Consider the following 13,054-nt stretch of genomic DNA (forward strand, 5'->3'; position numbering starts at 1 on the left):
CTCGCACCCAGTCTCACTCTCTCTCTGTCACACACACACACTCGCACATTCACTCTCTCACTCTCACACACACTCTCTCAAACATACACACTCCGAGGAAAACCTTGCTAGTGCCCGTTTCATTCGTGTCAGAAACAGGCCTTTTTTTTTACTAGTGTTTCAATGAATTCAACTGCATCAGGGGTCTCTAATCTTAAGACATCAAGATGAGGTTCTCACCAGTATATATTCGGCAGTACTGAGAGTAAGCCTGTCTTCACAGCGATGGATTGGATTTGGATATATGACTGTACTTGGAAAATCATTCAGCATTGAACTGTCCTGGCTTTGGGGTGTCACTCAAGTATGTAAATATTGCAGAGAATGGTGCCAAGAAAAACTATATGATCAGTACAATTCTATGTGGCCACCTCCTTTTAGGCACCCCAATGCCACATGGAGAGAACGTATTCTGTAACAGCATCTGGGTGTCAAATTAGTGTAACTCAGTATTGGCACACCTTATATTTAAGTGTGTGCAGTACTCTACCACCTTACTGTGTAAAAGGGTGTGTGGACATGGGAAGGGCATGGGTGGGTCAGGGGCATGCCCACACTTACATGCTAAGGTTATAGACCACCAACAGTTACAAATGCAACTGTAATATTTAGGTGCAGACAGTTGTACCAGCCTTCGACATGGTGTAAGCCAAGCTGAAATATTGGCACATAACTGTTGACGTACCCTAGTAATTTGTGAGCAACAATTATGTACATAACTGGTAAAAAGAAATTGTACTTATGCACACAATCCCAGTGCCTAACTTTAGGTAACCTGTACTGAATTACCTCCGTACTGCATAGGCACCAGGTTACATCCATTGCCAGATAGTAGCAGTACCTGTGTTATCAGTGCGGCCCACTCCAAAGAAAACTAAATAAATAAACCAGTGCAACAGAGGTCACATCTCCCTGCCTTTTCAATTCCCCCCAACATCCACCTGCACATCTGATCCCCCTCTCCAACACACCCTTGACACCTCTGATGTCCTTGCACATATCCAGTCCCCCTCAAATCTGATCTCCTTCCCTGTCCTCTAACCCCAACCCCCCCCCAGAGCCCAATCTCATTCCACCCCTGACCTACATGGGTGATCAGTGGTGTTCAGTGGAATCTGGGTGGAGTGGTACCCCAAATGGTACCACTTGCTCCTGCCCAGAGCTACACCAGGATCCAAAATGGCCACCATGATCCCTACTGCTAGGGGCATCTGTCCAAGGGATGCTATAATTCTTGCATGGACACTGTATTAATGCTCTTTCAGCCTTACATGGCCCTCCTTTATGAGGATTTATGATTTGTTACATTTTTTTAAGTTCTTTGTGAACTTCTGATTTATGTTTCTCTCTTGTATTATGCTTTTGGTTGCATTCTTTGGTGTTATTTTTTCCTAGCCACTGGTTAGATTTTGAGACTGGAAATTAGGAGTCTGACCTTGTGGGATACTGTGCCATGGACAAGTCATTTAATCTCCCAGCATCTTTCTTCTTTTTATTTTTTATTTATGCATTTGATATTCTGCTTTTCTATGGTACAACTAAAGTGGTTTACATATTATATAAGGCTACTTTCTCTGTCCCTAGTTGGCTCACAATCTAAGTTTTGTAAATGGGATAATAGAGGGTTTAGGTGACTTGTCCAGGGTCACAAGGAGCAGCAGCGGGAATTGAACATGGTTCCCTTGGTTCCGGAGACCACCGCTCTAACAATTAGGCTACTCCTCCATTCTGAAAATAACACTCTTTCATATTATCAGTTTTTTTGTTGTCTGTCTGGGATGTGAGAACACTAAGTGCTCCAGAAGTACTGAAGGCTCCCATTTGGATTAAAAAATTGGTATGTTGAAGGAGATAAAGGAAAACCACATTGAGTCACTGGGAAGATTCATGAGCCAGGTTTAGTGGCGTTTGTTTGGTTCTGTGTCGGATGTATCTTGAATCAGACCTGTGATGTGTGAGTATTTGCTCAGACATTTTACTGCATGGACAAAACAATGTTTTTTCATGCTTCCTTCACAGATATATCAAGATTGATTTACCCATCTCTTCAGAAAGGTATTCTATTTGTCATAAAAATTATTAATTACTATTATGCATATAAGTTTCTGATTTGATTATAAACACAACCTTTGCTTTTAGGTTTCAGCTGATAAAACAGCAGTAAAATATTTAAATATGTATTTATAGTTTATTATTAATATCCCGCCTTTATTCAAGGTATTTACTGAAAAAAACACTGGTAATAGCCCACCTCCCCTGGCTAGTTTTATATCCTTTACTGAATGTTTTGCTTTTCTTAGGGTTACCATTCATCTAGATTTCCCCGGACATGTCATCTTTTTGAGGACATGTCCGGGGCGTCCGGCCGGGTTTTGCCCGCACGCACGTTTGTCCGGATTTATGGACAAATGTGTGGGTGGGCGGTGCGAGCGGCACCGTGGGTCTCCCCTCCCCTTCCCTTCCATATCACGTGTGAGATGCCAAAACCGGAAGAAGCAGACACGCAAACAACTCAACCCCTCAGTCCCTGTTTGGTATCTCTCCCTTTCTGTGAAGCCCAAATTCCCAGTCCCAGCCCAGCATCTCTCCATCTCTCTCAAACTCCCCACTTCCCAACTTGTTTTTGAGGTTGCTAGCGAGTAGCAAGTCACCCACAGCTTTGCTTCTCCAGCCTCCACTCCCGCCTCCTCTGACGTTCATGTTCTTTTTTCGTTCTTCTGCGTATTCGTGACCATCCCACCCCTCTGACCTCTTAACTTCCTGTTTCCGGCTGGGGGGACGGTTTTGGATGGTGCCGGAGTAAGAAATTAGTAGGGCTGCTGGCGAAGCGATCTCAGACATGAGCTTAAAGGTAGGATTGGGTGATGGGGGTGGGTGGTAGGGCAGTTCGAGACTGAGTGAGGGAAAGGTGCTGAATTGCGGGGGTGGAGGAGACATGCTGCACTGGGGAGTTCCAGAGAGAGAGAGAGATGACAGTTCAGTGGGGAGGTGAGGGGACGTATTTCTGACGTGCCTCACTCTTAAGCCTGTGTTTGTGGAGAGTATGAGTTTTTGGTACACGTAGTGCTGATTTTGAAGTGAAGAAACAGTACTACAGATAACACACTGGGAAGGACGAAAGTCAGAAAGTGAGCCACTTTGACAGTTCTGGGAATGGATTTCCTTCTTATTACAGTTCCACAGACTTTTCTTTTTTATCGGATTATCATTATAGCACTGAGTGATCGTACTTGTACAGATCCATACCTATTGCCACGGGGCCCATTTTATTCCTAGGATGCTGGAGCAGGTACATAGTGCTAACCGTTAGTAAATGACTGCTAGAATAATCTGATGCAATTTTGGTGGATAATTCTTTTTTTTTTTTCTGCCAAAGTCAATAGCTGGCAAGTTAACAAGTTTGCCTTATAGATGTTAAAATTCGCTGCAGGTTAACAATTATTCTGGTTCTTTTTTGAGAGGTTAGGTTTTCTCTCTATGCTCTATAATCTGGTGTGGGCGGGGCAGGGGCATGGTTGTGGGCGGGGGAAGGGTGGGGCAGGGGGCGTGACATGTGTCCTCATTTTTCAGAGGACAAAATATGGTAACCTGATAATAAGTTACACAAACAAATATTGATTCCATTGGAAAAGACACCCAGTAATAGTAGCACCAATAACACCAAAGTACCCGCATAAAACCCCTAATTAGCTGGAAAATAAACACCTAAATTTATGGCTCATAAACATCTAAGAGTAGAAGCTGTAATTATAAGTATCAGAATGCACGAATAACTCCAGACAAGTTCCTGATTTAATCCTGGGTTGTGGCTTCTATTGCCCAGGTTGCCTGGGGTTAGGGGTACTGTGAAGGCAGCATGTATAGCCTCCAAGTTTGAGGGTGAGGGAAGAGAGAGATGCATGGTGGTCAATAAGAGGCTTAAAGGAACGAAGACCATAGGCTCCCCAGCCAAGAACTGGACGCTATAATGACCCAGCTGAATTTGTGTATGTAGGTGTGCGTGGGAGTGTGTGTGTTATACAAAATAGGGTAAAAACTCCTGGGTAGTGCAGCTGAAGACACATGGAAACAGTTCTTGCCCTGCCCATAGTTAAGAAGATATAGGAACAGCAGAGATCTCCCAGGTCAAAAAAAGAAAGAAAGAAAGAAAGCTTATTTAAAAGTCTTTGCATCATTCAACCACAGTATAATACCACCATTAATTTGAATCCGATCCTTTTTCTGAAGAAATGTTAATGCTATATATCATGGGCCATATGACGCTGGGCCTGTGCAGAGACTCATAATAGGGTTCATTTGCATAAGTCAGCCGACGGCTTAGCCAGAAAACAGATTTTGGGTGGGCCTAGGCAAAAAGTGGGTGGGCACCCAGTGTTCGCCCCCCTCCCCACCACCAAAAAATATCTCAGCTGGTGGGAAAACGCTTCTTTCCACCTTGGCAGTCTGCAGCAGGCATGCGCTGAAAACTTAGCATGTGCAGGTGCCGGTATCATGGAGAATAGTGTTTTTGTTACCATCAGGGGGAAGACTTCAGCTGGCGGAGCTTGGGCTCCCCACCAGCTACCGCTAAACGTGTGCTACTGTTGGGTGAGCCTGAGCCCTAAGTGGGTGGGCCGTGGCCCACCCAGGCCCACCTGTGGCTACGCCACTGAAGTCAGCAGGGGCTGAAAAGCAGGGTCACGTGTGAAAAAAATCATTTGCTCGATGGCAGGGCCATAAGTGAAAAAGACAGTCACTGGATGGCAAGGCTGTATGTAAAAAAGACAGTTGCTCAATGGTAGGGCCATATGTGAGAAACATGATCATTCGATGGCAAGGCCGTATGTGAAAAAGACAGTTGCTTGATGGCAGGACCATGTGTGAAAAATACAGTTACTTGATGGCAGGGCCAATCCATATATGAGAATCACTTGATGGCAGGGCTGTATGTGAACAACACAGTCACGTAATGGGAAGGCCGTATGTGAAAAAGAATCACTCAATGGCAAGGCCGTATGTGAAAAAGACAGTCAATGGTAGGGCTGGGCAAGCTCTACATCTATGAGATAATTTTTTCAGGGACAGATCTGTATTAAATCCTCATGGTTTGCCTCCCTGGGGAAGTAGTACCAGAAGTTGGTTGGGGAGTAAAGATATACAGGATGAAATGGGAGGGAGTGTGGGGTGGAGGTAGGGGGAAATGTTTAATTTAAGGGCTGTGTAATAGATTGGGGGTAAGGTTATTGTAACTGTTCAGCTTTTGATGCTGGTACCTTGTCAGAAATATAAATCTACTCCTCTGTTGACTAAACTACACAAAATGAGAAATATAGAATTAATCATATCACCAAAAAAAGAAAGGTATAGGAATGTTTAACACAACTAGTTTACCTATGTCAGAGGAGGGCGGGCCCAGGAAGAAGAAGGGACGTCTGAGGAGGCCTTCTGACTCACCGATCAGCTGTTCTTGCCCGTGCAGCAGAGGTGAGAGGCGCTGCACGGGCCGGTAAGGCAAAGGGGGGGGGGTCGTTGGGGGGGGGAGCAGCAGCCACGACCAAAGGGGGGGGGGCGGGGGTGGGGCACGGGACCGGAGCATGGTGAGAGGCGGAGCTAGTGTGGGAGAAGACACAGGAAGGGAGGAGGGCCGGCCCGGGGCTGGGGCTGCTAAAATTTGAGTTTTTTCCTGCAGGGGGGGGGGGGAACGGCGACCTCGGGCGGGGGGGGGGCAAGGACGGCCATACAGGACGCTCCTCACGAGTGCCTTTGCCCCCTCCCGGTTTTTTTTTTCTTTTGGTGCTGAGGGAGAGGGGAGCAGCAGCGACCTGGGGCGTCAATAAAGGACGCCCCTGACGCGCATTTTCACCCCCCTAGTTATTTTTTAAAATACATTTCACTTTTAAACTTGTAGCTGACAGCCCTAACGAGAGGTACAGACCTCTCGTTAGATTTCCTGCCTTTTTCCTGCGTAAAGGCAATCGGAAAAGGTTAGTGCATCTCGTTTCAATGGGGTTTTTACACTAATTGCTCATCTCCATTCCGTTTTCGTTAGCTGCTAGCTTCCTCAGTAAAAGCCCTTTGATGCATGCAACGGATCAAAATTTCCCTCTTGGAGGGTCATTAAAGGCTCATTAAGCTTTAGTGCATCTGCCTCTTAGTCAGTTCGAGATAGCTGGCTATCTGTGAATATTCAAGTGCTGGCTGGAGTGGAGGAGTGGCCTAGTGGTTAGAGTGGTGGACTCTGGTCCTGGGGAGCTGGGTTTGATTCCCACTGCAGGCACAGGCAGCTCCTTGTAACTCTGGGCAAGCTGCATTGAACCTGCTATGAGTGGGAAAGTGTGGGGTACAAATGTAATAAAAATAAATGTAGTGGTCAAATCGGACCACATAAATAACAGTCCTATCTTTGCCCTCTATTAACTTATCCAGCCAGTGATGAATATTCACATATCCAGTTAAGTTAGAAACAGCCCAGCATTGAACATCTGGGGTCAGTGTTGGCAGCTAACTGTGCTACTTGCCGCCAGCTGAAAATCGGAGGGAATGTGTTTATTCAATCTTCCAACAATATTGTGTCTTATTTTCTTTTACAGCAGTAACATTTTGGACTTTCGCACAGATAATAATCAGGTAACTGTATCAGACTGAGGACTTGATTTCTAGCTGAGCTCAGCTACAGATTTCCATGAGCCATGCTCCCCATGCTTTCTCCACTTGTTTATTAAGACAGAATTCAGCACAATTACTTTTACTCCTTGTATGTTTCTCAAATGAAACATAATGGAGAGCCAGGCTTTTGTCTTAGGGCCCTGTTTACTAAGGTGCGTTAACGTATTTAACGCGCCTACAATTAGCGTGCGCGCTAACCATGTAGGCGTCTATAGGGATATTGTAGGCATGTACACAGTTAATGCGCGTTTACATGGTTAACGCATGTTAAAGACGTTAACGCGCCTTTAACGCAGCTTAGTAAACAGGGCCCTTAATCTGGCTGTCCTAGATGCAACCCTTCCTTGGTAACTCCTTCATGTTTGGACCCAAGAAGGGTATAGAGAGAAGTGGTAAATGCTTTGTCCCACAATAAAACATTTCCCCTCTGAAAGGTGTGAATTGGTGTGTTGATGAATAGGAAAAAACCTCACTATTTAAATGCTCTGGTATGAGTGTTATAAGATTTTCCTGTGATTTTATGGACTTCTTTTCAACTTTTTGGTTTTAATTATGCCAAATTTTTTTTATTGCAAACTACTTAGTCTTAAAAAAAGGTGAAATTTTAAATAAACATAAACAACAAAATGTGACACATGATCAAGAGGTTGTAGATTTTTTTGTAGCCACTGTAATGTAGTTTTCATATTTCTGGTTCTAGTTTTGACTACAACATTTCTGCAGGTCGACTCATCACTTTTGAGCTGGACTTAATACCAAACTAAGTAATGATTTGCTTTCCTAACATCTTTTGTTCCTTTGCAGGAACACCAGAAATTTAAAGCACAAAGATTTTCAAAACAGGTTTGTGATTGTTTTAGGAATTTTGAGCTGTTCTGTGTGAGTGGAATGAACACATTAGACATGTACACCGTGTTGAGTGAATTCCTTAAAAAAGGTGGTAAATAAATCCTAATAAAATAAATAGATAAATATATTGTAACTTAAATGTTATTGCCATAGGCTTGATTCAAACCTTGGGTGTGACCGTAAATGAGTGTGAAAGGTCTGGAGAGTTCTGATACAGGAGGCATTAATCCTGACACAGGGAGTTTTCAATTCAGCCCTCAAGACACAGGCAGCCTGCTGGGTTTTCAGGTTATCCAGGGTGACTATGCATTGAATAGATTTGCATGCCCTGGCTCCATTGTTTGCAGATCTGTTATTCATATTCATTGTGCATATCCCCAGTGTGTCCAGAGGACTTGGCTGAGAACCACTAGTATAGACACTATTGTAATTGGAGAGCTGCCATATCTAATTATTTGAGAATGCACATTATTGAAAGTTATCCATCTCATGGGCGGGTCAGGGGCATTCACTAAAGATGCACAGTTACTGAATACCAGGGATCTGCGCCTAACTTACTTGCCGAGATTTACACCAGATACGAGTTGGTGCAAATCCCAGTGCTTCACGCTATTCTATAAAAGGCGCCCAGTTTGGAACGCCCATTATAGAATACCATTCGGTGCCAGTTATTCTCGGTGCTGAATTTTGAGTGTCATTTACTGAATCCAGCCCATAAAGGGCAATTCTATAAACTGGCACTTAGATAGATGCCAAGGACTAGGTTCTATATATGGTGCCTAAAAAACTCCCCGCAGAACTAAGCATATTCTATAAGATATAGGCACGGTGTATAGAATACACTTAGTCGATACCATAGCACCAAAATGTATGCGCATCCACTTAAGCTAATAAAAACCTGGTGCAAATCCATACACATAGATTTCGGTGCATTGACCCATATTCTGTAATTACGTGTGTAAATTTTGGAACGCTCATGAAACGCCCATAAATACACCCCTTTTAAGCTACAAGCGTTTATTTTGAACTGTGTGCTTTGCAATTTCTGCGCAGTTCTTTACAGAATATGCTTAGCGATTTCCATGCATAAATTGTAATTATTGTCAGTTAGTGCTCGTTATTGCTAAGTGCTGTTAAAACTGCTGATTACCTTGTTAAAAGTTACGCCCATATATCCGTGTGGAATCTAGGTGCCACACATACAGCACCAGGACATATCACCCCTCTCCTCAAATCACTTCACTGGCTTCCGATCAGGTACCACATACAGTTCAAGCTTCTCCTACTAACCTACAAATGCACTCAATCTGCAGCCCCTCCTTACCTCTCTACCCTCATCTCCCCTTACGTTCCTACCCGTATCCTCCGCTCTCAAGACAAATCCCTCCTTTCAGTACCCTTCTCCACCACCAACAACTCCAGGCTCCGCCCTTTCTGCCTCGCCTTACCCCATGCTTGGAATAAACTCCCTGAGCCCATACGCCAGGCCCCCTTCCTGCCCATCTTCAAATCCTTGCTCAAAGCCCACCTCTTCAATGTCGCCTTCGGCACCTAACCACTATACCTCTATTCAAGAAATCTAGACTGCCCCAACTTGACATTTCGTCCTTTAGATTGTAAGCTCCTTTGAGCAGGGACTGTCCTTTTTGTTAAACTGTACAGTGCTGCGTAACCCTGGTAACGCTCTAGAAATGTTAAGTAGTAGTAGTAGTAGTTTATCCACTCCTACCCTAGCTGAGGTAATATTTAACCTTGTCTCTGTCCTCATGTGCACCTTTCTTTAAATTAGTCACCGTACTTTCTAACTCCTCTTACTCTCTTACCTATCTATATGTTCCTTCTTTGCTTATACCCTACACATTCAGTTAATATGTTCTATTACTTATTGTGTTGACCTTGTAAGTAGTATACTATGCCATACTTTGTATTGTTATTTGAATATTTTTACTGCTGTAATTGTCTATTGCTCATGTTCGATTTATTTTTATTGTACACCGCCTTGAGTGAATTCCTTCAAAAAAGCGGTAAATAAATCCTAATAAATAAATAAATAAATAATAGCAAACTCAAGCACTGAAACATTCTTGTATTTCCCTTATATGCAGGGCAAAAGATGGTACAGGACAGAGCAGGATCACAAGACCTGCAAAGCCTTTTCTCTGGGTATTGCTTACTCCTCTACAGTTGGAGGCATGGCGACTCTCACTGGCACATCCACAAACCTCATATTTATAGAACAATTTGAAACGTATGTATCTGTGAAGAGGAAGAGATTTGTTTTCTGTCACAATTCAAGTAGTTGACAGTACATTATTTAGGTTAGTAATGTGAGTAAAATGCGCACATTGGCTGAAGTACTAGGCATGTATTAATGACTCAGGGGTCCTTTTACAAAGGCACGCTGAAAAATGGACTGCGGTAGTGAAGGCATGGATTTTGGGTGTGCGCAGAATCATTTTTCAGCGCACCTGTAAAAAAGGCCTCCTTCCCCCCCCCCCCGAAAATGGACGTGAGGCAAAATCAAAATTGCCGCGTGTCCATTTTGGGTCTCAGACCTTACCTCCAGCCACAGACCTAGCGGTAAAGAATTTGGGTGGTAAGGACCTACGCGCGTCAGATGTCACGTGGCGTGCATCCGCTATGCGTGCCAGAAAATAAAAAATATTTTTCAGATGCCCGTATCAGACACACGCCAAAAATGAAATTACCGCAAGAGCCACGTTGTAGTCAGGTGGTAAGTCCATTTTTGGCACGCGTTGGGTGCACGTAGGCGCCTATATGGCTTAGTAAAAGGGGCCTTCAGTTAGGACACCTCTGAGACATTCTAGAAGACTGGAAGGTGGGCATAGGTTCAAGCACAACTTATAAAAATTGAATGTAAAGCACAGAGACATCAACATTCAGGGCTTCTTTTACAAAGCAGCGCTAATGATTCCTACGCGGCAAATGAGAGGAAGGCCATTTAGTTCCTACAGGCTTCCTCGCATTTGCTGCACGGGAATCTCTAGCGCAGCTTTGTAAAAGTAGCCCTCAATTTGTTAATGTTTTCTAAACTTGAAGCAGACTAACTCTGGGGAAGTGAAAAGTAATTTATGTTGAGTTTTAGTTTACAATAGATATAGATACAATAAACTTTATTGACATGAGAATTTGTGCTAATTTGATACAGCTAGGTATTATTTGTAAACCACAGGCCCTGATGCTCAAAAGTCCGAATAGCACCGTAAAAATACCGCTGGAACGGCACAGAAGAGCAATGCCATAATTTCTCAAAATGTGGTGGCTGATTTTTGTTTTTCCAACTGGATTTTTAAAATTACAATAGTCCATTGTTTATATGAATTTATTTATGATTTATATTGTGGGGTTTTTACGTCGCCTTGGGCAGCATTGGAAATGTAACAGAAATGTGAAGTAAGACATAAATACTTTTTTTTTTTTATAGGCGCTATCCCGATTGTCAGATTATTAACTTTGGAACCTGGATTGCATTCTCTTTTCCAATAGCTTTTATAATCCTAATTCTGTCATGGATATGGATAAATTGGCTTTTTCTTGGTTTTGGGTAAGTATGCTAGAACAGAAGGAGAAAGACATGGCGGGGATCTTCACTGACATAATTAAAGGAATATTATAGAAAACATGATGATAGGGATAAAGACGGTTATGTGAAATTTCAGGGGATCTAGCTGAAGTATCATTGAGGCGAACAGCCCTCCTCCCTCCTCTCCTATGAAATAGATAGCAGTGAGAATGACTGTTCCTTTCCCTTGGCCCATACTTTAAACTGGGAGGAGAGTTGTTAGCTCCATTGTTGCTTGATTCATTAGGGGGAGGGGAGCTGTTGACCCTTTTGTGTTAGGTTTTCCAGGGAAGGATCACTGGTAGAAAATCTTGGTCAGTTAGGAATGTTTTTCAGTGCCCGCAGAGTACTCAGATTCTAGCTGGTTAACTTTTAGGTGATTGGATGCAGTTGAAAACTTGCTTAAGGTAACCAGACAAAATTTGGCCATCTAAGGGACCCTTATACTGAGATGCGCGGAAATTCTAATGCAGGACTTTTCTACGAGCTAAGCCCAGATTTACTGTGGCATTAAAGTCGGGCATTTTCTGTTTCCTTTTTTGCAGGTTGTGTGCTAATGTTCCCACTAACTGGATAACATGGGAACGCTCACTCTCCGCCCTTGACACAACCCCTCAAAAATATAAAAAAAAAATAGTTAACATGTGCTTAACACATGCAAACAGGGAAATTACCACAAAATGCTTTAATGCATTTTCTCATGCACTAATTGCACATTAAGGCTTAACACCCTTTAGTAAAAGGGCTCCTAAGGGCTCCTTTTACCAAGCTGCGGTAAAAGGCAGGGGCGTAGCCAGACTTCGGCGGGAGGGGGGTCCAGAGCCCAGGTGAGGAGGCACATTTTAGCCCCCCCCGGTGCCGCCGACCCCCCCTCCCCGCCGTCGCCACCAGCACCACCAACTTTGTCCCCCCCGCCAACAACCCTCTCTACCCCCCTCCCGCTGCCAACCCTCCCCCGCCGCCGCCATTGTCGCCATTGACGTCCTGCACCAGACTCACTGAAACAGAACGAAGCCTTGATCTGCAAGGCTTTGTTCTGTTTCTGTGAGTCTGACGTCGTGCAGGACGTCAGAAACAGAACAAAGCCTTCCGCGGGAAGCAAGAGGACCTCGGCTGGCGGGGGTTGGGGTCTCCTGGCAGCAAAGGTAGTCCACGGCGATGGCGGGGGAGGGTTGGCGGCAGGAGGGGGGTCGAGAGGGTCATCGGCAGGGGGATCCAGGACCAAATCTACGGGGTCCCAGGCCTCCGTAGCCCCACGTAGCTACGCCCCTGGTAAAAGGGGGCCTGCAGTGATGTCAGCATGTGTTTTGATGCATGCTGAGTCCCCCTTTTATCGCAGTGGGTAAGTAAACCACTTGCTGCATGGCCATTTCAGGAGGGTCACTTACCGCCACCCATTGATGTGGCAGTAAGGGCTCCTGCGGTAACCAGACCCCAATTACCACCAGGTAAACACTGGCACTACAAAAATACAAATAATTTTGTAGCGCTGAAAGTGATGTGCTGTTTTAGCCCGAGGGTAGTTCCAGATTAGGGAGTCCACGTTGGGCTTACCACTGTTCTGTAAAAGATCCCCTAAGTTAGATGCTATCTACCCTTTTTTAAAAATTGGCCCTGTACAGCCATTTTAACTTCCTTTTTTTAGGGGATCTTTTACTAAGGTGTGCTAGTACTTTTACCTCGTGCTAAACTCTGAGATGCCCATTTTATTCCTATGGGCATCTTAGCATTTAGCGCACTTTAGTGGTGTTCCTAGGGTGGGTGACACCCGGGGCGGATCGCCGATGCGCCCCCACGGGTGCAGTGCCCCCCCCAGCAAAAGGACCCCCCGGGTGCATTTTTACCTGTTGGGGGGGGGGGTGCTGCACGCCTCTCGGCTTTGCTTGTTCCATGCTCCCTCTGCCCCAGAACAGGAAGTAACCTGTTCCGGGGCAGAGG

General features: G+C 44.6%; 1 protein-coding gene across 1 annotated transcript in view; it reads left to right on the forward strand.

The window, feature by feature from the left end:
• Positions 1 to 2,058: 2,058 nt before the first annotated feature.
• LOC115459703 (solute carrier family 13 member 1-like) overlaps positions 2,059 to 13,054 on the forward strand; it is a gene marked incomplete at its 5' end in the record, with an annotated part of 36,034 nt that continues 25,038 nt past the window's right edge. The window contains 5 exons of the mRNA XM_030189506.1: positions 2,059 to 2,094; positions 6,609 to 6,645; positions 7,489 to 7,527; positions 9,639 to 9,781; positions 10,979 to 11,098. Of these exons, the coding sequence (XP_030045366.1) occupies positions 2,059 to 2,094; positions 6,609 to 6,645; positions 7,489 to 7,527; positions 9,639 to 9,781; positions 10,979 to 11,098 (375 nt within the window). The remainder of the gene's footprint in view (positions 2,095 to 6,608; positions 6,646 to 7,488; positions 7,528 to 9,638; positions 9,782 to 10,978; positions 11,099 to 13,054) is intronic.

This window comes from Microcaecilia unicolor, unplaced genomic scaffold (assembly GCF_901765095.1).
Source record: "Microcaecilia unicolor unplaced genomic scaffold, aMicUni1.1, whole genome shotgun sequence".
NCBI lineage: Eukaryota > Metazoa > Chordata > Amphibia > Gymnophiona > Siphonopidae > Microcaecilia > Microcaecilia unicolor.